This window comes from Crinia signifera, chromosome 4 (genome assembly GCF_055691185.1).
Source record: "Crinia signifera chromosome 4, ASM5569118v1, whole genome shotgun sequence".
Lineage (NCBI taxonomy): Eukaryota > Metazoa > Chordata > Amphibia > Anura > Myobatrachidae > Crinia > Crinia signifera.
Genome location: NC_139220.1, coordinates 190,749,438 through 190,775,955, shown reverse-complemented (window position 1 = coordinate 190,775,955; position 26,518 = coordinate 190,749,438). Strand labels below are relative to the sequence as shown.

Here is a 26,518-nt window from a genome sequence, read left to right as displayed (position 1 = left end):
CGCGGTAAGAAGCTGGCCGAACGGACCGCACGTGTATTTTTCATGGAATACGCCTCCTCCATCTCAGGGAACCTCCCCCATCATTCGATGGTCGCAGACCATCGAATGCAGGACCGAGTGGTCCACCAGCTCCCGCAACCTCAGACCACACGGACATTTTTCCGTGCAAAAGCAGGGATCTGGGCGGGCAGCTGACATCCGGCGATGTCATATGTCCGCCCCCTACACGTGCGTCACGGCCGCATTACCATACGTACGCCCAGCGTTTGCATGGTAACACCCATGAAACACGGGGCGTATGCATATGGTAATGAGCCCAAATAGCCCTTCACGCCCCTCTCCACCCCCTGTTCGGAGTGTTCACATTTCATGCGGGATTTCGCCGTACGCCCCGCTCGCACATGCGCAGAGACGCCTCTGCACATGCGCTGACACAAAACATCGGCGGCACGACCGCACGCGGATATTACCGCACCAACCAGAATAAGGGCCATAGTCTCATATTTAGTTTTAGTTATAATGTACAGATATGTATAGCAAAAATCATGGCGCAAGCCATGGTTTCTTCACAGCTGGCACTGACCGGCATGAGTGGATACACAGTTAACAAGAAACTATAGGTTTGATATGTTACTTTCCAATTAATCAATAGGTTTTACATCATTTCTATTAGAATAAGTAAGTCAAATTCTTGAAAAGAAAGGAAAACAGCATTGCTTTGCTATGCCCTCCTGGGAAGGAGTAATTTAAAGTAGGTAAGTATGCACTAACACATATAATTATAACTAGCACGGACAATGGCACAGTTGTATGTAGTGGATTAAAACCTATAGTTGTAGTCAAGGTTTTGCTTCACAGAAGGTTTTGTACAGTCTACAATATCCACAATATTTAGAACCAAAGGGATTTTGGATACCGAATTTTTTTTCGTATTTTGGAATATATGCATGCCATAATAAGATATATTGAGGATGATGGGACCCAAGTATTAGAACAGAATGATTTGCATTAAACTAGGTGTGTATACACCGAACCAACAAAAAGCAAAATTGTAAATATCTCAGTCAGTATAAGAGTATGTACAGTAGTATGTAAGAGTAAAGGGGCATATGTATTAAAGCATTGAGAGATACAGTACCATCCATTAGCCATCCAATTTGCTCTTAATTGTGTTTACAGGATGTCTTTAAAAATTGTTAGTTAGGAGCTGATTGGTTGGACTTTAAAGTCCATAACTCTAGGTGATGGAATTTGCCTCTATAGGGCAAACAAGGCTGTTCATACACAATAAACAATATCAGTGGCTCCATGCCTTGTTGACAATATAGTCAACATTGAGCATGCAGCATAGGTTATTGCTACATATCAAAGCAATAAACTATTATTGTTTAAGCAAATTGATAATATAAAGTGGGCCCAATAGGAGCCTGTTCTGAGAAATGGGTCTTACTGCTGCTACTGATGACATTCAGGTGCTAAAAGAATAGAAGGACAATAGAAAGGATGGAAAGTTGTTGGGGAGGAATGAAAAGGTCCCTACATTGCTTAAGTATCATGGTTTAGCCTTCCTAAATAGACCCCCAAACCCCTGTAAAGTTAAGTTTGATGAACCTTGCTGAAATGTAATTTGGTACTCTTTACCTAGAACGGCGCCCATCGCGACCATCGAATGCACTAAAAAACGGGTGCGATGCGATGCCCGCGATGGCCGCGATTTCCCATAGGGATCAATGTTAAAAGTGAGATTGGACGCGATTTTAGTGTTCAATGCCTCAATGCCTGCGATTTTTACATAGGAAACAATGTTAAATGGGCCACAGAGCCCAAATAGTCACCGTCAAGTGTGAAATGGCCCCCACAATTGTTAACGCCACCCCACGATCAACGTCAACCCGAAGCGTGGCGAGCGCAGCGAGCCCGCGAGGGGCGGTGTTACGCGTCCTCCGACCTTTTCATACCCCCACTATCCACGTCGGCGTGGAGTTTAGAATAGAATAGTGTGGCGAGCGCAGCGAGCCACCGAGCCCGAAGCGTGGCGAGCGCAGCCCCGCGAGGGGATGCGGATACCTTTACAGTTATACGCGTCCCCTCGCGGGATTCCCAGGTGTCCATGGCAACGCGGACACCTGTGAAGCCCGCGAAGGGACGCGTTTACCTGTGAAGGTATCCGCGTCCCCTTGCGGGGCTCGCTGCGCTCGCCACGCTTCGGGCTCGGTGGCTCGCTGCGCTCGCCACACTATTCTATTCTCAACTCCACGCCGACGTTTTTTACCCCCGACATTGGCATCGCGGGCGCCGTTCTAGGTAAAGAGTACCTGTAATTTTGCTTTCTAGATCTTCCCTGAGAATAATTATGGTGACAAATGAACAGAATAAATAAAAATGTTGGTCAGTAATGATACATGGCAATATTTCCAGGAACATAAATTCCATGGGACAACTTTTTATATTTGGAATATTTATAATTGACAAATATTTATAATTGACAAAATAAAGAAAAATAAAAAAATTTGCTAATCTTGTGTAATTACCTATTTTAATTTGATCTTAAATATGATCTGAATTTCATGCAATTCTAATAATAAAGACATACTTAATAAACCATGCTTAAGAAAGAAATACTTAAAACTATTAGACCATCTGAGGGTTCAATTCAATGAGCTGTGATAACCTATTTTCGTGGTAAAAATGGGGATTTTATCGCGTCCCAGGAAAAGCCGCTATTTAATTGACCACAATAACCACTGGTGATAATACTCCACTTCACCACATCCGAGTAACTAATAACCTTGGGAAAAATCCCTCTTTTAAGATAAAATGTTGGGATTTAGTTTAGAGCCCCTGGGACACCCCGTTCAATGTCTAATTAGGCACTTAAAACTTTTTTTGGTAATTTATCATTGCCCAAAAATAAAAAAAATAAAAAATTATGAAAACTTGTGGAATAAGGTATGGGACTGGTATATTGAGGTGCTTTATGAGTGAGGCAAGTGTAAGGCTTGCAGGTGGGAGTAATAATATTTATAGAAGTTTCCAAAAGTGGCTTAAAATTATACTTATACCAGTGGTTCCTAAACATTTTTGAATCACGGGCGACCTAGAGTATCAGAATTTATTTCATGTCATTCCTAAGCCAAAAGTTTCTAACAGATAAATTTAGAAAAAAATATTAAAGGATATCCTTAGGTACTTAATCAACGCACCTCAATGCCATGATAAGAACATTTTTGGAGTTCCGAATGCTGAAACATAAACATGACATTCTTTGTGACCTGCCTCTAATTTTTTGTTTTTAAATACTCAAATTACCTCTAATAGGCAAATGATTATCCTCAGGCAAGGATTCTCAACACCAACCATTCATATTTTCAGAATTTTTCCATGTAGGAGCAGGATGGATAGTTTTTGTCCATCAAAGTAGTTTTCATCTACCTGTACATGTATGTTTGGTAAGGGAAATCTATAAAACAATACCTATTGGTGTACTTGGGAGGAAAAGTGTTGAATAGCCCTATTTTTAGATATATACTTTTTTTCCATCAAAAACAGTGAATCAGTGTGTCGGATACATACCTACAAAGTACAAATGACTGCAGAATGTCAATCTAATGATGTCTACAGCTGTTGTGCATCCAACAATGCAGAACCCATGCTACACAAGTGCAGTATGCGACGGGAACATGAGCAAAGTACAAAACATCAGTACTTTGTGTCATGCACAATATCTAAATTAGGCCCAAAGTGAATACTAATGTATTTAACATATTTGTGGTACTAGGAGTATAGATACAATTTAAAAAATATTGCCATCATATCATATTGACAATTTTATTGAAAGAGACCACTGCAAGAGACCACTAAAAGTTAGTTGCACTGGGTCTCTCACAAACCTTAATCTGGTCCTATATCTCACCCCTGTGTTGAGCCCATTTTCCATGTTTACTCCCGTTATATTCCAACATCAAAATCACTGACATTTCCCAGTAGTAACAAGAAATTATACTTTTTGTATTTTAAAAAATATATCATTAGGCTTTTCACTTATTCTAAATGTTAAAACAAATTTAACCAAAATGGCCACAAAAGTATTTTTTTGTTATTATTTCAAGAATATGGTCCAAAGCAAACATTAGTTTTAGTTTCTTATGCCCCTTTCAGACCGCACTTTAAAAACGGTATATTGCCGTTTTTTTACCGTTTTAAAACGGTAATGTGTGCGGTCTGAAAGGTGCAGGACCACTTAACCGGTTAGAAAAAAACGTTTTTTCTAACCGGTTAAAATGCAGGGTCCTACCCGTTTCAGAACCGGTATTTTAGGCTCAAAATCGGTTCTGAAACGGTATTTAGGACCCAGCCAATGAGCTGGGTCCTAAATTCAGCACAGTGAATACGTAATGAGCGCTCATTAAGTATTCACGGCACTGGAGCCCCCCCCCCCCGCGTGTCGACACCCCCCGCGCGCGTGTCGACGCCCCCCCCCGCGTGTCGGCGCCCCCCCCCCCCCCCCCCCCCCCCCGTGTCGACTTACCCCGTGCCGGTATCTCCGTTGTGGTTCCCGGCACTGCAGCTCAGTATGCTCGGAAAGCACTTATGAAAAAAGTGTCTTTCAGAAAATGGCTGCCCCCATACGAAAGACAGTTTTTTTAAACAGGGTTTCCTATGGGGCAGCCATTTTCTGGAAGACACTTTTTTCATAAGTGCTTTCCGAGCATACTGAGCTGCAGTGCCGGGATCCACAACGGAGGTACCGGCACGGGGTAAGTCGACACGGGGGGGGGGGGGGCACCGACACGCGGGGGCGTTGACATGCGCGGGGGGCGTCGACATGCGCGGGGGCGTCGACATGCTCTCGGTCGACACGCGCGAGGGGGGGGGAGCTGCACGGAGGGGAGGGCTGAAGGCTGCACTGGCTTTGACCCTGTATTTGGAAAGTTTCCAAAAACGGGTCTGCCAGTGTCAAAAAATCGGCACTTAAACGGTAATATACCGTTTAAGTGCTGCGGTGTGAAAGGGGTTTTATCTGGCAGACCCGTTTTTGGAAACGTTTCCAAATACAGGGTCAAAGCCAGTTATGCGGTCTGAAAGCAGCATTAATAACATCACATATATATTGTGGTTCTGGCTCCAATCTTAACTTGCTTTTACAAAGTTGCAAAAAGCATGATTCTAGGTATATGTTATCACCCAAAAAAAACTGAACATAAAAATGATAATGTTTATCTAAGCAAAGAGGTTTAATAGCACATATTAAATCTTATGGAAGTATACACATTTATTAAAAAAAATGTATTTGAAGTATAAGGTTAAAGGTAATGTGTTCAACATTTCAATTTTAATGATCTCTTAATTGAGTTAGTTGGCACTGGCATCTCTTCTTACCTGTATGTCAACCTTCAATTGGGAATAGTATGACAGATTACTTTACAAATACATGGCAAGTGTGATATGGAGAAGGTGTCGGGAAGTAGTGCAAAGATAAATGTAGATTATACTTACCAGAAATTTGCTCTCTTTGCTCCCTGGGGTACTTGCAAAAGTGATCTCAAGATCCAGGGGAAGAATAAGGCTGAGCAACTCATCTTCTCCCTCCTTTCCAAACACTACAGGCTCCTCACAGTCCAAGAAGATTGTAACCTTGTGTGTGTCAAGATTGAGTGCAAGCCTAGTCCATTTGGAACCAGAAAATGGTGAGCCACCTGGGAGCAGCAGAGAGGCAGGTTCCATGGTCTGCGGGGTGCGGTACTCCAAACGCAAGTTATTGACTTTAGTGTCGGAGACTAAACGTAAAAGAGGATGACCATCTTTCTTTGTTGCTGCCGAAGATAAAAAGGTCAACAATGTCCCTTGGTTGTTCTTGGCTTGTTTTGCTACAAAATGTAGACCAATAGAACCCTGTGTGCTGGATAGAAGATAGACAGAATAATCCCAAGGGAGAGTTAAGTGAGGAACACGTGTTCGAAATTTCCAGGCAGGAGAACCAGGGTCTCTTCCTTTGGATTTGACAACTCCTTTGATAGAACGAGTAACATTCAGAGCTTCCAACAGATCAATAACTACAAGAAATATGGAAGATTAAGAGAAGTATTAGCAACAAAATGTAAATGTATATATAAGCAACTAATAGTTAAATGTATATGTTCCAGTAGTTTACCAGAGCTTAATATCCATGTGGATAGATTTCTCTAAATGCATAATGGCTTTCCTATATTCCTGCAGCTTTCCGGAGGGGCTGACTGTAGGGAATATTACCAGAAAGTCAGCTGCATTGCAAAAGTAAATTACAAAAATCTTATGTTAAACAGGCAGGAACATCTGTGACTATTTTAAGATGCCTTTTCATATTATAATAGTGTAGATTTTCTTATTAATCCCATCATGACCGTAATATAGCTAATATATGGAAATGTAATCCTACAGTTGAGCAGTTAAAGCTTAATGTGTAGGGAGGTATTGTAGCTGAAAAGCAGCGCTGTTGTTAATACACAGTATCAAGCTGTGAAAAGAGAGAAGTGGTCTTGCCGAGAAGTAGCATCCAATCAGCTTCTACCTATTGTTTTATAGAATGTATTTGATAAACAGGGCCGGCGCCACCACTAGGCAGCTTTAGGAATTTGCCTAGCGCGCCGGCCACTGGAGGGCGGTAGTGAACCGCCGAGGAGACCAGGAAGACAGAAAAAAGCTGGCAAGCTGCAGCAGTACAGGACACCCAGCCAATTCAATTAAGCAAGGAGCAGGTGAGTACAACAACCCCCGTCCCCACCCCTGACTGGAGCCTACTCGCAGTCAGTGCCCGGTGCTGCCCTCCCCCCATGCTGAACAGCAGCAACATGCTGCTTCCCCCCCTGGAGCGCGGTAGTTAGCTCCCGGAACCCGCTGCCCTCTACCCGTGCTGAACAGCAGCAACCTGCTGCTTCCCCCCTGGAGTGCGGTAGATAGCTCCCGGCGCCCGCTGCCGTCCCCCCTTGCTGAACAGCAGCAACCTGCTGCTTCCCCCCTTGGAGCACAGTAGTCAGCGCCCGGTGCCCGCTGCCCTCCCCCCCTGCTGGACAGCAGCAATCCAATCCGTCAGCAAGGGTGAGGAGGGGGGGTGTCGGAGCGGGTGAGGCGGGGCGGGCGGCGGACTGCTCGCCTGGGGCGCTTACAGGGCTTGCACCGGCCCTGTTGATAAATACTACCTTTATGTCTTTTGCTTACTATGTGTGACTTCTGTACTGTTCCATTTAACCACTATTGTCACTGCTTGATACATCAAGCCAATTGTGTAATAGTACAGTAGTAACTTCTTTAAAAAGCAAAGTATTTTCATATGAATAACAAAATGTAACAAAAGAGCATAACCTGATTAATAACACGTCACATGATGTCTCCAACGCTGCATACACACGGGGCTATCATGTACTTAGCGATCCATGTACTAAATATCTGAGCGGGCCCCAATGAGACGCAGGACCCTGCATCGCTAGGGGGCATACACACAGGATGATGCGTTCCTAATTTTAAGTAATCTAGACAGATCGCTTAGAAAATAAGTAAACATTGCTCCGTGTATATGCCCCCTAACATACCATTGGTTATATGAATAAAATATTTGTTTATAAGGATTAGAAATAGATCAGTGCTAAAAATAAAGCAATTATTAATTCCATCATCTGAGTAGCCAACAAACAACCATGTATGGTGATATGTTATACTGCCAGGGTTGTAAAGAGATGTAATAACCAAATGCTATAATCCATCTCCGTTACATTTTATTACTGAATATTTTACTTATTTTAGACTAAACTAATCTGGATATCATCCATTAAATCAAGCTCATGCCGAACACTCTCAAGTGCCAGTTCATCATCCTCTGAACATTTACTCGTAAATGATTAAAAAAAAAAGATTCCTATTAAATTCGCATTCATACAGTTACAATTACCATTACAAATCAAATTAAAATGAGATAAATGTACATATCCAATATATTCAGAACCAATACTATAATAAGACTATGCATACTAGAGAAGAATTACGGTTCTTCTCTAGTAATTTGAACAAAGCACAAAAAAATAAGAAAAGCATTAAAAATAGATTCAGAAATGTATATAAATGTAATAGCATATTAAAAATAATACAAAAAAAACAACACTACAATGAGTTGCAAATGCAAATTTATACGTCAGATTAATATTAGCCTCACTTATATTAATCTACCATGACCATATTAACAAATGAATATATCTTGTAAATGGATACAACTCTACCAAAAAAATTATAATCTACCCAGACATACAAATGAATAATAAAAAAGCACAGATACCCTACTTTTAGTGGGGATGTAGTAAAAATGTTGATATTTATGTGTAGATCACAATGTTAACTATTGAAATGTTGACATGTGAAATGCTGACCTTCTTTATGGACTGATAGCAGAGACCAAGTGTTATGCCCGGTACACACCAGGACAATGGTGCTCATGAGCGGGTTGTCACAGGAACGTACGACCCGCTCACGAGCTGACCGTGCTGCCGACCCGCCGTGAAAAATGCCCCAAATGTGATCGCCATCCGATCGCGACCCCCACCCACTACAATGGTCATTTCTGAGATCCTACCTGCAGCAGGTAAGATCTCAGAAAAGACCGACCTGCGGGGCCGAGCATCGGATCGGGATCGCATCAAAAGGGCAGCGAAATGGCCCAAAACACGGCCGATTTACATACAATCGGTCGAAATTGTATCTAAATTGGCTTGTTTTGGGCCATATCGTCCTGGTGTGTACCCCACATTAGGCTAATGGTGGAGGTAGGGAGTTAAGGTTGGGCACTAGGTGGAGGGTTAGAATTTAGGCATACTCACTGCAGCTAGTGTCAATGGATCCAGTAGAAGTCATCATCAACTGACTGACAAGCCCTGAAAACATCACTGGAGCCTCCGGACTAGACTATCAAGGTCATTTTAATGGCATTCTAAATTTGTCCAGGGTGGCTGAAACCTGCCACGGGCCTGAGTACTTATGGTGAATAGCAAAATCCAGGGAGGCATGGCAACCCCTCCTCCCTGTACAAATATAGGGCTCTAATTGTGTCACAAATAAATGTATTTAATGTATCAAACCATTAGATGGAATATCAAGACATATGTACCCATCCAATTCTATAGTTTAAGAATTTCATACAAAGAGGTTGATTGCACATTTTCAGCTATTCTCTTATAATAATCAATTGCCAAATGTCTATTTCAGGCAGGGTGACATTTCCCACAGATCCTGCATAAAATACTACACCAAGGTGTCTGTCAGAACTGGAATAAATCTGCCTGGTCTCTAGCTATAAGAGTTGCTATGCAGGGAGCTAGCAATACATCATTGAAAACTTTTTCTGCATATTTCCCCCCACATCACAGTTTGGTATGCTCTGGCTGTTCTGTCACACACAGCTGTTAAGGATGAGTCAGAGCAATAAAGTTCATTATAGGAGGGGATTTGGCCTCAGTCCCAGTAGTCCAGGTCTCCTGGTGGTACCAATGTCACGTGATAACATGAGTTCCCCTTCAATACCTTAAACCAGAATAACCTGATTACAAAGAATCATACCATCCCATAATTACAGAGCTACTCTGAGGTGAACACACACATTTAAAATAGCCAAACTTCTTTTGTGTTACAGTGCACCCTCCAGATGCCTATGCAATCACCTTATTTACCGTATATACTCGAGTATAAGCCGAGTTTTTCAGCCTTCTTTTTAGCTGAAAAAGCCCCCACTCAGCTTATACTCGAGTCAGTGCGTCCAGCCATCCATTTCAATGCCCCGGCTCCACTTTGAACACAGGCGCGGCTACGGCAACATGGCCGCTGGCCTCCTACACTATACATGTCCTCAGTGCAGGAGGCCGGCGGCCATGTTGCCGTAGCCGCGCCTTTGTTCAAAGTGGAGCCGGGCAGCGAAGTGGACGGCAGGGCAATGGCGGCGGCCGTGTACCAGTGGAGCAGTCAGCGGCGCACACCAAACCCCCTGGAATCGGAAGCTGGAGGAGGTAAGGGGCGGTTGCTCCCTCCCCCCTCCGTGTGTGGTGTCCCAGGGGTGAGCAGGGGGATCAGCCTGTGGTGTCCCAGCCTGAGCAGCCTGTGTTGTCCCAGCCTGAGGTGTATTGTGCAGGGGGAGCCACCTGTGGTGTCCTGCTATTAGGCAGGGGGAGCTGCCTGTGGTGTCCCAGCCTGAGCAGCCTGTGTTGTCCCAAGGTGTATTGTGCAGGGGGAGCCACCTGTGGTGTCCTGCTATTAGGCAGGGGGAGCAGCCTGTGGTGTCCTGCTATTAGGCAGGGGGAGCAGCCTGTGGTGTCCTGCTATTAGGCAGGGGGAGCAGCCTGTGGTGTCCTGCTATTAGGCAGGGGGAGCAGCCTGTGGTGTCCTGCTATTAGGCAGGGGGAGCAGCCTGTGGTGTCCTGCTATTAGGCAGGGGGAGCAGCCTGTGGTGTCATGCTATTATTATACAGGGAAATGTACCATTGCTGCATTTCCCACCCTAGGCTTATACTCGGGTCAATAAGTTTTCCCAGCTTTTTGTGGTAAAATTAGGTGCCTCGGCTTATATTCGGGTCGGCTTATACTCGAGTATATACGGTACTCTATGCATCTCCCTCTGGTGTAATTCCCTTCCCCGTAAAAAGGCAATTAACAGAATGTTATTGTTTGCCTTACTGTACATTAATTTTCTTGTAACAATATTGTATACAGCTATTCTGTTATTTTTTTTTTTTTAAATTGTTTTTATTAAGGTTATGACAAGTGGATATAAAAATTTAACATCATCTCCACCTGGGAGGTGGGTATAGAAAATACAAAACATAACATCGTCAAGATAGAACGAAGATTACAAACATAAGCCTTCCAGGAGGCTGATAAATAATAGCTTATTTTTGCTGTAATACCGTCTTGCGGCAAAATTGTATATGGTCGCAGCCTTCATGTCTCGGAGAGTAATTCACATTGTCAAACCAATTTTTCAATTTATAGGGGTAAACTGTTGAATACAATGAAAAAGAAAGGGGGGGGGGAAATAGGGGGGGGGGGAGCAGCTGTTGTTTGTTAAGACAAGATGGTTTTGTGGTATTTTGTAATTGGTTCATGGGACTTCGAGAGGTATTTCTATCAATTTGCATATTTCCAGAATTTGTTCTTGGGGGCGGCTCTTGATGAAAGGTCCCCAGGTTTTGTAAAATTTCTCATGTGAGGAGGGGAGGGAGTTTCTTATAATGTCATACCTTTCGTAGTATAGGTATTTCAATAATAGGGAGTCGACTTCATTCACTGTTGGGATATGGGGTTTTATCCATGAGTTGAGGATGACTTTTTTTGCAACAGTGACAGTGAGCGTGAGTATGGGTAACAGGTTGGTAGAGGAGGGGGGGATATTCCAAGATTCAAAATTGGCGAATAGGAGAGGGAGGGGGGATAGTTGTGCAGGGAGATCATATGTATATCTAATATGGCATATCAATTTATTCCAGAACCTTGTTATGCGCCTGCAGGCCCAGAAATTGTGGAAGAAGGAAGCCCCCTGCAGTCTACATTTCGGACAAGAGCCATCCTCCTCCAGCACAAAGAAACTTCTCTGATGCTGGGATATATATGCTCTGTGTAGAAACTTTGTGTGTACCTCTTGTAGTACAGAGGATTTCAGTATTTTTATAATTTTACTGTGATATTTAAAGATATCTTCTGGAACGTTCAATAAAGGAATATCCCTCTTCCACGAGCACATAGTCTGTGTCATATATTTCTGGGCAGGTGTAGTAGCAAGAATTTCATAAAACATTTTTGATTTAAACTTACCCTGCATGAGTTTGGAGGCCACTCCGGATAGCTTCAGCATGGCAGGCTCTTTGAGCTTAGGCAAGGGAAGAGAGCGCACATAGTGGAGAATCTGGAGGAGGGGGAAAAAAGAGCCGGGGGGTAGCCCATATTGGCTCTGTAAGGTTGAGATGGAGAGTAGATTGCCTCCCGGGTCAAAAACCTGGGAGATCTTTTTTAGACCCTTAAGGAATATTCTTTGGGTGCCCGCGCTATCCAAACCTGGGGGGAATAATGGGTTGCCCCAGAGGGGAATCCATGGGGATATCGTGGGATCCAGATTCATCGTTTGGGAGACAGACCACCATGCCGCATGTATGTCTGAGAAGAGTGTGTTCTGTAGTATGTGTTTTGGGATTTTATGTTTCGGTGTATGTAATAGGGCGTTAGGGGAAAAGGGAGATAAGAGGGCGCAGTCTAGGGAGTAATCTGAGTAGTTATTAGATTCTGTTAGCCAACCTATTGCAAACCGGCACAGGAGAGATTTGGAGTATTGTTTAAGATTGGGGATGTTGAGTCCTCCCATTGTTTTGGGAAGTTGTAATTTGTGGAGAGCTATTTTAGATTTTTTTCCGTTCCAGAGAAATTTTGTTATTCTGGAATTGAATTTTCTCACGTCTGAGTTCTTAATTTTTATGGGGATCATTTGCATGACATAAAATAACCTGGGCATTATTATGGATTTTATTACCTCCGCTCTCCCTAGCAGGGACAGAGGCAAGTCCATCCATGAATCCATGGTTTTATTTATGGATGTGAATAAGGGATCAAAGTTGCAAGAGTATAGTCTTTCTAGTTTAGGCGGAATTTGGACTCCCAAATATTTTAATTGGGATGTTTGCATTCTTATAGTATGCATCTCAGTCCCTGCCTGAAAGAGCGGAGGGGGGCCTTTTAGCATCATGAGTTCTGATTTTGAGATGTTGATTTTATAACCCGAAAAGGAGCTAAATGTTTGGATAATCTTTAGGGCTTCTGGCAGGGAGTGTTCTGGTGCCGTTAGAAATAATAACATGTCATCCGCGAAGAGCGAGACCCTGAGGTCCACACTCTCCACTTTTATACCTGTAAAGGAGGGGGTTTGTCGTAGTGCAATTGCAAGAGGTTCGAGGGCTAGTGCAAAGAGTAACGGGGATAAAGGGCATCCTTGTCTTGTGCCTCGGGTTATTGGGAAAGGGTCTGATAGCAGGCCATTACACATTAGTCTGGAGGCTGAATTTCTGTATAGGGATTGGAGGATGTTAATGAATTTTTCGGGGAGGGAGAATCTACGCATAGTTTCGTATAGATGGTCCCAGTGGACCATGTCGAACGCCTTTTCCGCGTCAAGGGACAAAACTGCCAGCGGGGCGTTCGACACCGTCCCCTGGGATACATGTAGGGCTGTCAGGACCTTCCTGATGTTAGTCACTGGGTTTCTTCCTGTTATAAAACCGGTCTGGTCTGTATGGATCAGGGAGGGGAGTAGGGGTTTTAGCCTTTCTGCAAGTATTTTAGTGAGAATTTTATAATCTATATCCAATAAGGATATGGGCCTGTAAGAACCCGGGTCTGTAAGGTCTCGACCTGCTTTTGGTAGGACCTTGATGGTGGCCAGATTAAAAAATGGGGGGGCGCTATTGGATTGCATAATTTGATTGTAAACTGCTGCTAGGGTGGGGGCAATTTTCGGGGCTAGGAGTTTATAGTAATCTGAGGTTAGGCCATCTGGGCCAGGGGCTTTGCCAGATTGTAGTCCAGATATTATCTTTGCTACTTCTTCTGGGGTGAAAGGGGCCGTGAGGGTGTCTGTTAGGGTTAGGGGGAGTTGTGGAATGGGTAGGCCTTCCCAGAATTGCTGGGCTTGTTGTGTGTCTGAATCTGGGGAGCTGTATAGGGAGCTATAGAAGGTGTGTAGGGTTTGGGCTATTTGTTTGTTTGAGGTTGTCAGGGAGCCATCTGGTTTCTTGAGGGGGTGAATTAGTGAAGCGGATTGGTGTCCCTTGAGCATGTTTGTTAGGAGCTTGCTGGATTTGTTTCCAAATTTATGGAATCGTGCATTTGATTTAAAGGTGTATAGGGATTCAGATTTGATGAAAAGACCTTCAAATGTGGATTTTGCCTTTTGGTATTCTATTTTGGTGAGGGGTGAGGGGGAATTTTTAAAGAGGATATATTTGGCGGATAGGGATGTTTGGGCTTGTACAAATTCACGTGCAATATTTTTCCTTTGATATGCAGTGTGGGCAATCATGGTTCCTCTGATGGTGGCCTTCGAGGCCTGCCAGTAGAGGGCGGGGTTGGTTTGTTCAGTGGGTTTGTTATGTAGAGCGAAATCATCCCATGCTGCATGTACCGCCTGTTTTAGAGAGGCTGAGGCTGGTAAGTATGAGGGGCATCTCCATGTTATTATGGGACTTTTTTCGTAGGATAGGCGTATTTTTACCCATATAACAGCGTGGTCTGAGAGGGAGATGGGTTCTATAAAAGAGGAGAGAATATTTGGGAATAGGTTTTCCGATAACAAGATGTGGTCTATGCGGGAGAGTGTTCCGGCAGAGGCGGACAGGCATGTAAAATCCCTTTCAGTGGGATGGAAAATTCTCCATACATCTATTAGGTTGAGTCTTTTCGCCAGTGCCGGGACACCTAACTTAGGGAGGTTTCTTGAAGTAGGGAATTGTTTATCAAGTTGTGGGTCCGATATTAGATTAAGGTCTCCACAGAGAATGATAGGTAAGTGTAGTAGGGGTGTGAGGTTTTTGATTATATTTAAGAAGAATTGTCTGGAGTATGTGTTAGGGGCATAGATGTTAATTAATATGTATTGGGATTGTGTGTGGGTGATGCGGCAAATGGTATATCTACCTTCTGGGTCTGTTTGAAGTATTTCTGCTGTGATGGGTAGTTGTCTCCGAGCTATGATTGCTACTCCTCGGGCCTTTGAGTTGAAGGATGCTGAAGAAAGAACCTGCCATCCCAGCGTCCGGAGTTTAGCCGACTCAGGCTGGGTAAGGTGAGTCTCCTGCAGGCACACAACATCAAGATGTAGCTTATTGAGATACATTAATATGCGTTTTCTTTTTTGCGGTGAATTTATCCCGCCTACATTCCAACTACCAATTGTCAGCTCAGACATGAGTCCATACTGGGAATGGGTAGTCGGTAAGGTTCACACATCAAAGTTTTATGTCCTAGCGGACAACATTTAGTTACAACAACAATGCTGCTTGAGGGGGAAAAATAGAGGGAGGAGGGGGGTGGGTGAAAACATGTAAACAATGACTTCCAGAAAGACTTTCTGAGGGTCTCGACCATCAGTCAAGGCACTCAGTCAGGAGGGGGTTGGGGAGAACAGGGGCGCACCACTACCCAGGTGCTATCCCCACACACACATTATAGTATAACATCAAATGATTATAACAAATAACTTGAACTTGGCGTTAACTTGAACATATCGCCCGCCACAGGCAACAATGGAACTGTAAAGGGAGGGGGGGGGGGGAGGGGGGGGAGGAGGGAGAAAGGTATCGTTGATCCAGTGACCACGGATTTTAAAGTTCCTGGTTCGGGAGGCATACTGTGTGTTTCATTTCTCCGTGTATTAATTCTGATGCCTTTGCTTCTGTGGAAGGGTAGGGGGTGAGATCAAAATAGGGGGGAAGGATTGGGGAGGTGAGAGAGGTATGTCGACTCTTCTGTCTCCGCAGTTGAAGTTCTCGGGTGGCTTATGGAGTCGAGTAGTGTGGATTAGAAGGAAGAGGAGTAATGGCGTCACTCAGTTTAGTATATAGATTCGAATAAAGTTTTGAGTTGATCTTCATGAAGATGGGATCTGTGGTGAGTAAGAGGTGGGGGGGGGGGAGTCTGTCGAGGAGTGGGAGAATATTTGATGGGGGGAGGGGGGTGATTCTTCTCACAGAAGCAGTTTTCGTTTTAGGTTATCAGGGAAATATGGAGAAAAAAGGGGGGGGGGGGGATTCTTGCAAAAAAGGGGTAAGCATGAAATGGAGCTTTTGCAAGTTTCCTTAGGATTGTTCGTCGGCCCAGTCATGGGGAGGTCGAGAGGATTCAGCTTCATCCTGCAGGTATGCTTCTGCGTCCAGGTGGGAGGTGAAGTCCTTAAAGGTATTATCTTTGAAGACCCGCAGCCTAGCTGGGTATAACATAGCAAATTTGGTTCCATCGTTAATCAGTTTGGCACATACGGGAGCAAAGTCTCTCCTGGCTTTGGATAATTCCGCCGAGAAATCTTGGAAGAGTAGAATTTTTGTTCCCTGCCATGTTATGTCCTTGATTTTTCTCGACGCTGACCACAGCAGTTCCTTATGTAGGAAATTGAGAGTTTTGAAAATAACTGCCCGGGGTCTAGCCCCATCTTGTGGGCGAGTTGAGCCTAACCTGTGAGCTCTTTCAATGATTAAATCTTCACATTTATCAGAGACTTGTAGTATTTCAGGCAAGGTGATTCGAATAAAATCAAATAATTCTTGTCCTCTGACTGCTTCAGGTAGCCCAATAATTCTTAGGTTACATCTGCGCGAGCGATTTTCTAAATCTTGCACCTTATTGTGCAAATATGTTATTTCCTTCTGGGAGGCTTGCAGGGAATCTTTCAGTTCACTGATGTCTGCAAAGTTAGCTCCCACTGTTTGTTCAGTGGATTGTACCCTCTGCTGCAGCTGCGCTATTTGTTTATTAATGTCTGCTGTTTGTGCCTTTAGGAGGGGTCCTATGGCAGTTCTAATGGCTTCCACCATGTCTCCATAGGTCACAGGGGCAGATGAGGGCGGCAAGTGTGTCCCGGGGGACAGGTACTCACTGTGGGGATTCAGGTCAGCTTCCATAGGTGTGTCAGTGCTGCTAGTGGTCAGCGCTCCTTTGTTTGTGCTGGAAGCGTTTGGGGAGGCAGGTGCTGTTCTCCGGGGAATGGCGTCCGGCGCCATCTTGGATCCCGGCGTCTTGTCTCTTTTCTGGCGGCTGGTGCTGCTGGGCATAGCGCTGAGGTAGCGCTTCATGCAGCGGGGGCTTGTGCGGAGGATTAGGGTGGCGGGCGGGCAGTTTGGAGGCTATCAAGCCGTGTTGTTAGCGGTGTGGGGTGCCTGGTCAGCGGAGCTCCACTCTCCCACTACCGCATCTTCCAGGGGCGGAACCGGAAGTCTCAGCTATTCTGTTTTTACTTGTATTTTATATACAGTAACTAATAGTCAGAATCCGATATGCCTCCTTGGTACTACTGCCTAACATGTCCTTTATCTTACTTTTTCGACCAATTATTATTTTTATTATAAAATTGTATATTGCCAACAACCTTTCAGGACATTCAGGGAATTATAATAATGACTCGCTATGCAGGGGATGCAGTTATATTGCAGTTAGAACTTTGACATGGATGAGGATGCTGAAACAGGAAGGTTGGCTGCAGGGAGGGAGGGTTAGGTTTAGACACTTTGAAGGGAGGGGTTATGGGTTAGGCTGTGGCATGGGGGATTAGGTTTAGGCAACAGGGTATAGGGGTCAATGGTTAGGCGCCAACAAGGAAGGTTAAGATCAGGCTGCATTGGCGGGGGGGGGGGGGTTAGGCTGCAAGTAGGGAGGGTTATTTAGGCCTCTGCACAACTGAGTAATTGGGAGAACCTACAGTATTCCCTTAATCCTTGCCAAATCTGACCCTCAATCAACAAGTCTGTTCAACATTGAACAACTGTGTTCCCTATGCCAACAGACCCGTATGATCGATCTTGGTCACCTGTCGGGTCTCATGGTTTTCAAACAGGCCTAAAAACCTAAGAACTAATCACTGAACAGGCGGATGATTCTTGACTGTACATGCTTCTCAGATAGGAGCAGGTGACTGATCTTGGTCTATGCAGCTCAACACAACATCAGCATAGAGGCAAGCAGGATCCGGTGGGATCCTGGCATCATCCTTTACTGCTGCGTGGTTACTGGTTAGCATGGCTTCAGCAGTGGCAATGGACATGATGATGGGGCAACTGGCAAGGCAGTGCTGGCGATGGGAATAGTAGTAGGATAATGCATGGGGTGGTGGAAAGAGGCAGCAGAGGGACTCAAATTCTTACTGGCAGAGTTCAGCAATGGGTGGGGATATTTTTTTTAAATGGTCACAGTGATATTTTTAAAAAACTAGATGGCTGCAGCAAGCCAATCGTGGTTGACAACATCATCACCTCGCTTCCTTGTACTTGATAATATTATCTAGCTGATGAGAGTCAGTCCAATAGCTAAGGAGTGAGAAGAGCTTCTGAAGAAGATGCCTGTGAGTCCTGATGGGCTGCGGCCATGTAAAAGAGCTTAAAGCCTGCCACCACCAAGAAGAATGTGCTGCCTAATACACTAGTAAAACATTCAGTGACATGTCTTTATTTAACTATTTTCTTTACAGGAGGATTACAGCTGCCAGTGGGCCCTTTATGTCCAGGAATGCTGGTACTTGTGGTTTTCCAAGTGCCGGTGTGCTAGGGCTGGCTTGTTGGACCTATAGGCTTCATGTAAAGAACATTTTTTATAAAAATCTGAATTATATCAACTCTCCATGGATTGGAATACTCTCAAAATTTTAGGGACTGGTGATGTTACATTGTTGTATGCATTATTATTATTATTATAATTTTATTTATAAGGCGCCACAAGTGTTTCGAAGCATCGTACAAAGGAATAGTACAGGGAGACAAAACAGTATTACATTGAATAAATAACAAAAATAGAGTACAAATAAAGAGCGCCACAGTTCAATACACATTACAACAGACAGATTACATGAGGTAAACAAAAAAATGAGGTGCAAAAACTTGAGGCGCAAGCAAGTGGGTGGTGGCTTGATAGCAGGATGTAGGTAGGAAGGGGGTCAGAGAATCAGCTTCAGGGTACGCTTTGATAAATAGGTGAGTTTTCAGTGCCCGTTTGAAGCTTTGCAGGGTTGGGGAGAGTCTAATGGAGCGAGGGAGTGCATTCCACTGAAGGGGTGCAGCACAGGCAAAGTCCTGAACTCTAGCTTGGGAAGTAGTGATCAGGGTGGAGGAGAGACAACAGTCGTCGGCCGACCGTAGAGGGCGGGAGGGTGTATGAATGGAGAGGAGATTAGAGATATATGGAGCAATGGAATTAGAGATGGCCCTGTACGTGAGTGTAAGGTGTTTGAAGAGGATTCTGTAGGGGAATGGGAGCCAGTGCAGATTTTGTTGAAGTGGTGTGGCAGAAGTAGAGCGTCAGGAGAGGAAGATAAGCCTGGCTGCAGAGTTGAGGACAGATTGGAGGGGAGCCAGTTGGGATCGAGCGAGGCCGGTGAGGAGAACATTGCAGTAGTCGAGCCGTGAGATGACCAGTGAGTGAGAGAAAAGGCCTGCTGCGAGCAATGTTGCGTAACTGGAACCAACAAAAATGGGCCAGAGCTTGGATGTGGGGTGCAAAGGAGAGAGAGGAGTCAAGAGTGACACCCAGGCAGCGGAGTTGGGGGAACTGGGGAGATGATGGTGTTGTTAACAGTGATTGAGATATTAGTAGGGGGTGTGGCTCTGGGTGGGGGAAAGATAATGAGTTCTGTTTTGTCCATATTGAGCTTCAGGGAGAATTTAGACATCCAGGAGTAGATAGTGGAGAGGCAGTTGGAAACCTGAGAGAGAACAGTGGGGGACAGATCAGGAGAGGAGATGTAGATTTGTGTGTCATCTGCATAGAGGTGGTATTGGAGGCCAAAGGAGTTAATGAGTGCACCCAGAAAAGAGGTGTACAGTGAGAACAGAAGAGGGCCTAGGATGGAACCCTGAGGGACACCGACAGGAAGGATGGAAGGTGGTGAGGTGTTGCCAGAGGCAAAGACTGAGAAGGAGCGGTTAGTGAGGTAAGAGGAAAACCAGTTGAAGACCGGTCAGAGAGGCCAATGTTTTGAAGTGTATGGAGGAGGAGAGGGTGTCAAAGGCAGCAGAGAGGTCCAAAAGGATAAGCAGAAAGAAGTGGCCCCTGGATTTGGCTGAGAGCAGGTCATTGGTGACTTTCTGTATGGGGTATGCATGTATATCCCATACAGAAGGCATTAATGCTGTATCCTACTCTTTACAAAAAATATACAGAACCCCGGAAGTTATTCATTCTGAAGTCTATTTCCTTCATCCTAAATAGCAACTTTTTTTTACTTTGAACGGAAGTGTTACCTACAGACGAAGGGAACTGTAATGGGGACAAAACTCACCCCAAGCTATGCAAATTTATTTATATAATTCTGGGCTGAACACCATATTTACAACTACATAGCTTGGGGTACGAAACATATTCAGTGGAGAAGGTATATTCAATGACATTCTCCTAATATGGGAAGGAGAGGAACATTCATTTAATAAATTTGCAACATCCCTCAATATGAACAGAAACATACATCTCATCTTCTGCTTTAGTAAAAAAAGAAACTAACTTCCATTTACAGTGCAAACAATAAAGTACAGAAGACAATTTACAACAAACCGACAGATGTTAACACATACATTCCCGGAGACAGTCAACACCACAAATCATGACTCAAAGTATTCCCTAAGACAGTTTTTTGAGTGAAGAGGAATTGCAGTAAAGAGGAAATAAGTCACACACAGATACAGACCATGAAGAACAATTTCCTAATTAAACGATATGATAACAATCTCCTCACGAGCATAATAGAGGAGACCCTATTTAAAAACCAAGAAAGCCTCCCCTGAACAAAACAAAAAAATGGATTGAGTTGAGGCAAAAGGGCTAACCACAGAACAGCAGATTTCCTTTATAACAAGGTTTGACAAGAATCACAAAGATGTGGAAAAATCATTAGAAAGACATGGTATCTTCTACAAAAGGATCCAGGGTTGAAAAATCTCATACCCAAAAAACCCAAACTCATACACAGAAAATCCTCCAATTTGAAGGATCACCTGGTATGCAGCACATTACCAGAAGATAAACCAAATATGATACACACTAAGGAACAACAGCAGTATGGGTAGAATAAAGGTAACACATAAAGTCTATCCAGATTAAGGCTTTTGTGTTTATGAACCTTGGGGGAAACTGCCCACATCCCAATACCCAGCACCACTTTTACCTTGTTATTAATTTTATCCTTTATGTGTGATGTCATTATGTGAATTCATTTTGATTTTGTAAATACTCCATGGATCAGAATACTCCTTTGTGAGGAAAAGATACCATTATAAGAGGGAAATCAAAAATCAGTTTTCACCTATGGTAGTTCCCTCTCTTCATCTATTAGCCTATACTTTCATAGCAACCTGTTTTACACCTTTACAGTATGTTGCATACCAGCTAAGATGCGCAATTCCAAACTTACTTGGTTCAACGTAACAAGCATCAACACATTTTTGTCACACTTTTATAAAGACAGTTATGATGTCATGGCACATTTAATTATCATGTTAGCAGTAGTTTAGGTGAAAAACGATCACAGCAGTGGTGGATGGAGGTGCCTACTGATGCTTGCTGAGTGGACCAAACTACAGTAGATGCACTCATGTAATCAAAGTGTATTGTCTTGTGCATCATTTATACATGACCACCTCTGTAATGGTATGAATAGTTGACTTTAAATAGATCAACATTCAGAATGTGGACACCAATATGTTAACAATTTACGAAGGATGACAGTCAAAATGTCAACAAGAGAAAGAAAAATATAATTGGGCATGTCTGCCAGAAAGAGCAGGATAAAAAAATGGAAGTTATCATACATACATATAAACATTAAAATGATTTGAATAATTTGAGAATGTGCTAATTCTTCCTATTGCTTATCCACTCAACAAATTGAACTAGAGCTGCAGGTAGAGAATGGTTTGACCTGGGCTGTGGTGAAGATGAGTAATTCAGTATTCAAATACAGAATGAGTATCCATTATCCAAATAACCATTATCCAAATTATTACGAAAAACATATTTCTTTTTCTAAAAACCTACAGGGGACATCTGTAATTGGCACTACTGGGGACATGATATGAAAATGATTGCTTAGCATTCAATTTCAGTGCCTGAGATAGTGCACAAACTTTGTTTCATGTTTTAAAACCTTGTTTCATGCACAAATAAGATATATTTGTGTGTATTTCATGTGTTTGATGTGTTTATACAGCATAAATGCAAGATACCTCAAGATTCCTCATTGAAGTATAAATATTCCAAAATACGGAATAATCCATTATCCAAAATGCTTCTGGTCCTGAGCATTTTGGATAATCCAGGGGTGGGGAACCTTTTTTGTGCCAAGGGCCTTTGTATGGGGAAAAAATCCTTTGTGGGCCATATGTAAAAATTTCTCTTACAAATTGTCCTGCTGCAGCCGTTACAGGCTCCGGCGGCTGCCGCTGAATAGGACGGACAGTCTCCGGCTGCTGTTGATTAAGATGAATCTCGCGAAAACTACCGACCTCTCCCAAGAATTCCCCTGTACTTGACTCCCGGCAAAGCCACCGGGAGGGTGGGGGGCCACTCAGACCGGCTACAGGGGCCGCATATGGCCCCCGCGCCTGAGGTTCCCCACCACTGGAATAAGGGATACTCAACCTGTAAAGTAGAATAGACCTTGATATTTTAATAGTAGGAGCTAGGGAGGAATTATTGGTAAAATCCTAAGTGACTATAGTTCTCCCAAAAGGGGAACAAAGAACTGCCTTACACTGTGTATAAAGATAGGCAGAGCCATAGTCCATGTGTGTAATGACAAAAAGCTCTATTGATGGTCAGGCCCAGCCTTTTTCAGACACACATCCACAACAAGTCTCATAATGTACAAAGGAGGTCATTCTGATTTGATCACTCCCCTGCACATTCGGATAGGTAGCCCTTAGAAATCATCCGATGGTTGCCGACCATCAAATCATTTCCTCCCTGCACGCAAGCTGCGAATGGATGTTTATGCAAAACATCTATTCGCACATGTGAGGCGGAACTCGGCATGTGAGGGGGGTGTGGCTTTTAAAGCTGTGAATTTCACAGCTTTGCGAGTGAACTAGAATGACCTCCAAAATGCAACATTCCTTTTTATTTATAATACAACACAAGGTTGTGTGTGTTTCTCTCATATGGAGTGTACCAAGAGAGGAAAACCCATGAAGAAACGTAGGGGGCTAAAAAGATGCAAAATATATTCATAAACTACAAATGTCAGCATGCTCATTTCTTACAATGTTACAGATAAACGATCACACACCACATTGGCAACAGTGGCTCTAATACCGCTGCATCCCATGTCAAGTCTTATTGAAAGGACTCTTATATAACTATGCTGAGGAATATAAACGAAAAACATCTTTATAATATTGGTCCATATATATATAACTGTATGCTTGGGCAATACTACTAAACAATAATAATAATTATTATTATTATTTATTATAATAATACTATAGGTTTCAGTGATTATATAACTAAATGACATTATGATGTTGCTCTTTTACTACTTGATTCAACAGAATCTAAAAGAGACTGTAGGTTCACCCACAAGTCACTTATACCCATTTTACACCGCGGCAAAAACCCAGGTCATCGGTGGGTCAGACCCGGGTCAGTGGCGGTGTAAATGGGTCATGCCGTGTCCCTTTACACGGGACTTTTACCCAGGACCTGACCTGGGTGGAACATGGCTAGGACCTGGGTAGAGGGCAGTGTAAACTGGTTGCTCCCACTCATTTATGTCCCACAACCATGTCTGTGTGTGTGATAGATAGATAGATAGATAGATAGATAGATAGATAGATAGATAGATAGATAGAAATGGGGGGGGGGACATAAATGACATATCTTAGTATCAGGCCCCAAGATTTCTGTTTCCAGCCCTGCCTTCTATCACCCCCTTCCGTCCTCTGCAGCCTTCCTACCCTCCCTCCCCATCCTCCATGCTGCTCCTTCTCCCCCAGCACCATGTCACAGCTAGCCGGGGATGTCCTTCCGGCTGCAGGCGGGAGAAGGAGACGCCAGGAATGCCGCATAGCCAAGTAGGTGATGGAGACCCGCCCGAACACCACATCACAGGTATCACGGGGGGACCGCACCGCGATGCTAGCCACATGTTAGTAAATATGCGCTATCATCTCCGCGGGGGATGGCGAGGGGCGGCGATGTATGTTAATACATCCTGCTCTCAGTACATCACAGGGGTCAGGATGTATGTTAATACTCAATGCCCCCGCCGCGATGCTAGTGCATATGTACTAACATATGCGGCTAGCATCGCGGTGCGGTGACGGAGGCCATAAGAAAATGTGATAAAACGGGGGTTTCACTGCATTTTCGGCTTATTACATCCCGTCCAGGGACAGGCTCCTTTCGGAGGCTCTGTCCTTGTGATAAATTCACACAATGTGATCACATTCTGCAGATTCATTGCAAATGCATTATTATCGTTTTTAAGCAATCAATGATAAATGGTCCCCAAAGTAAATCCATGTGAATGGACAAATGTTCTCTGTAAAGCGCTGTGGAATATGTGTGCACTATATAAATACCTGGTAATAAATATATAAATAAATCTTCATCTTTTTTCGAGCTGGGTTGTCAGTATAATCCTCTCCATACAGACGTCACCACCAAGCACACCCCACTAGCAGAAGGCACAACTAATGGCAACTATTTACATTAAGTTTAAATATTTATGGAAAGTTTGAGAGATGTAAACCATTCTGCTATTATACAGTACAAGGAGTGGAAACATTGTACTCTCCTGAGAGTTCCTGACAGTAATAATCTCCCCATGGTAATACAGACAAGTATACTACTCACCATTGTCATCGTAGTACTGCAGAGGAAGGTCCAGATCATGATGAGCTTGTTCTTGACAGCAAACAGCCTTTAAGAGAATTGGCATAAAAAGAGTCCATCCTGGTGACAGCATGGTGTAGCCTAGAGAACTACAGTGCCTGCCAGGGTCACACTGCTCAGCGCACTAGTAGTAGCAGGAGCTTCCCATAACACATTGGGAACCTGACCGGTATTAACACAAATGTGGCACTCTATTATATAAAATCCAGTTACAAGTCACAGCGGCGAGGACTTCCCCTACTGTCACCATCATATAAGGGTTTATCAGAAATCCTGTCTCCGCAGAGAGTCACTATGTAGATTCAGATCCCAGAATGCAGACATGAGCTGGTGCATGCCAGAGACAGAGCCAGTCTGCAGGAACGCTGCCTTCTCCTTAGGCGCATACAATAGAGCGGGGGGATTCTCTTCTCTGGTCCAGGACGGAGCAGCTTCACCTGGAAGTGTGTGCAGTGGAGGGGAAATGCAGAGCAGTCCTGTCCTTGGAGGCGATATACAATCATTAGTTTCCTATTGGCGCGGGGGCACAGGACAGAATGCCATGCAAGTGTCAGTGTCAGGCTCCTCCTGCTCATTAGGGGCAGCACCAATGGGTCCCTGTATGGTAATGCTGAAGACCCTTTTGTAATAAATCAAGAAGGCAGAGGATACTTTTGATAAACTTTTTTCCCTTCTGTGCCTCTTTCTATCCCTCCCCTTTCTCATTTTTCACTATATTTCCCCTCCCTCTCTCCTGCTCCCTTTCTCTCGGACACTCCTCTATTCCTTCCCCCGTTCCTCCCCCTCTTTCATCCATCCTCAACTCTTTCTTTTACTATCCCGCCCTGACCCTTCTCAGATCCTCCTAATCTTGCATTCCCTCCTACTCATTATTTTTCTGCACCGCCCCCGGGACCGCCTCTGAAATTCACACCAAATTCCTCTTCTCATCTCTAGTACTACTAGACTAGTTAGAAGAGTTGGGGGCTGGGGTGTAAATCTGCATTTACTCCGGGAAGGTGGATCAGCAACACGAGAGGTCATACTGTGAACAATAATTCATTTGTAGTGGAGAGTGCCTGCTGCACGTGCTCTGGGAACTGAGGGGTTAATGCTCAAAATAGGGGCTATGGCATGAAATATCTCTGATATATGAACTGTGTCTGTTATGCTTCTCTACTTGTCTAGCCTAAGGACATAAAATAGTATTTTTCTGGACCCTTTCCAAAACACGGAGGAGCTTGGTCTCATAGTATAACTACCATTAATAAAAATAAAAAAAATTGCATTCACTGCAGTGTTTTATTAAATTTCATGGTTGCTTTGTTTACTCAGAAGACGGTGCCTGTTGATGGGAGATTGAGGTTACAGGATGGTGGTGCAGTTAGCTTGGGATACGGTCACTGGGTCTACAGCAAATTGGTCGACCATCGTTAAGACGACATGGTGATAGGTCGACATAGTTCTAGGCCGACATGGGTCCAGGTCGACAGTCAAAATGTCGACATGGGGTTTTTCACAGTTTTTTGAGCCGACCTGTGCCAACAGGCGGTATTTCATGCCCTACCATCCACTAGGGCAGGGGTGGCCAACCAATCAGAGGCAAAGAGCCAAAAAATTTGTTCTGGTAAGACAAAGAGCCGATACGCCAGTTTCATCTATCCGGCCAGCGCGCCATATCTTTCAGTTTCCCGCTGTTCGCCGAGAATGGGATGCGTGTACATGTGAGACAATTGCGCATCCCTGGATGGAAGATATGGCATGCTGGCCAGATAGATGAAACTAGCTCCACCTGTAATATATATATATATATATATTATATATATATATATATATATATATATATATATATATATATATATATACACAGTGGTCGAAGTGAGATTTTAGATGTGGGGGTATGGATTGGAAC

General features: G+C 43.9%; 1 protein-coding gene across 1 annotated transcript in view; it reads right to left on the bottom strand.

Annotated features, from left to right (window-relative positions):
• The window catches only part of KCP (kielin cysteine rich BMP regulator), a 120,338-nt gene extending 95,071 nt beyond the window's left edge, over nt 1-25,267 (bottom strand). The window contains exons 1-2 of the mRNA XM_083183269.1: nt 24,589-25,267; nt 5,497-6,053 (exon numbers count right to left, since the gene is read on the bottom strand). Of these exons, the coding sequence (XP_083039395.1) occupies nt 5,497-6,053; nt 24,589-24,700 (669 nt within the window). The 5' untranslated portion in view covers nt 24,701-25,267. The remainder of the gene's footprint in view (nt 1-5,496; nt 6,054-24,588) is intronic.
• Between the last annotated feature and the right edge of the window lie 1,251 nt (nt 25,268-26,518).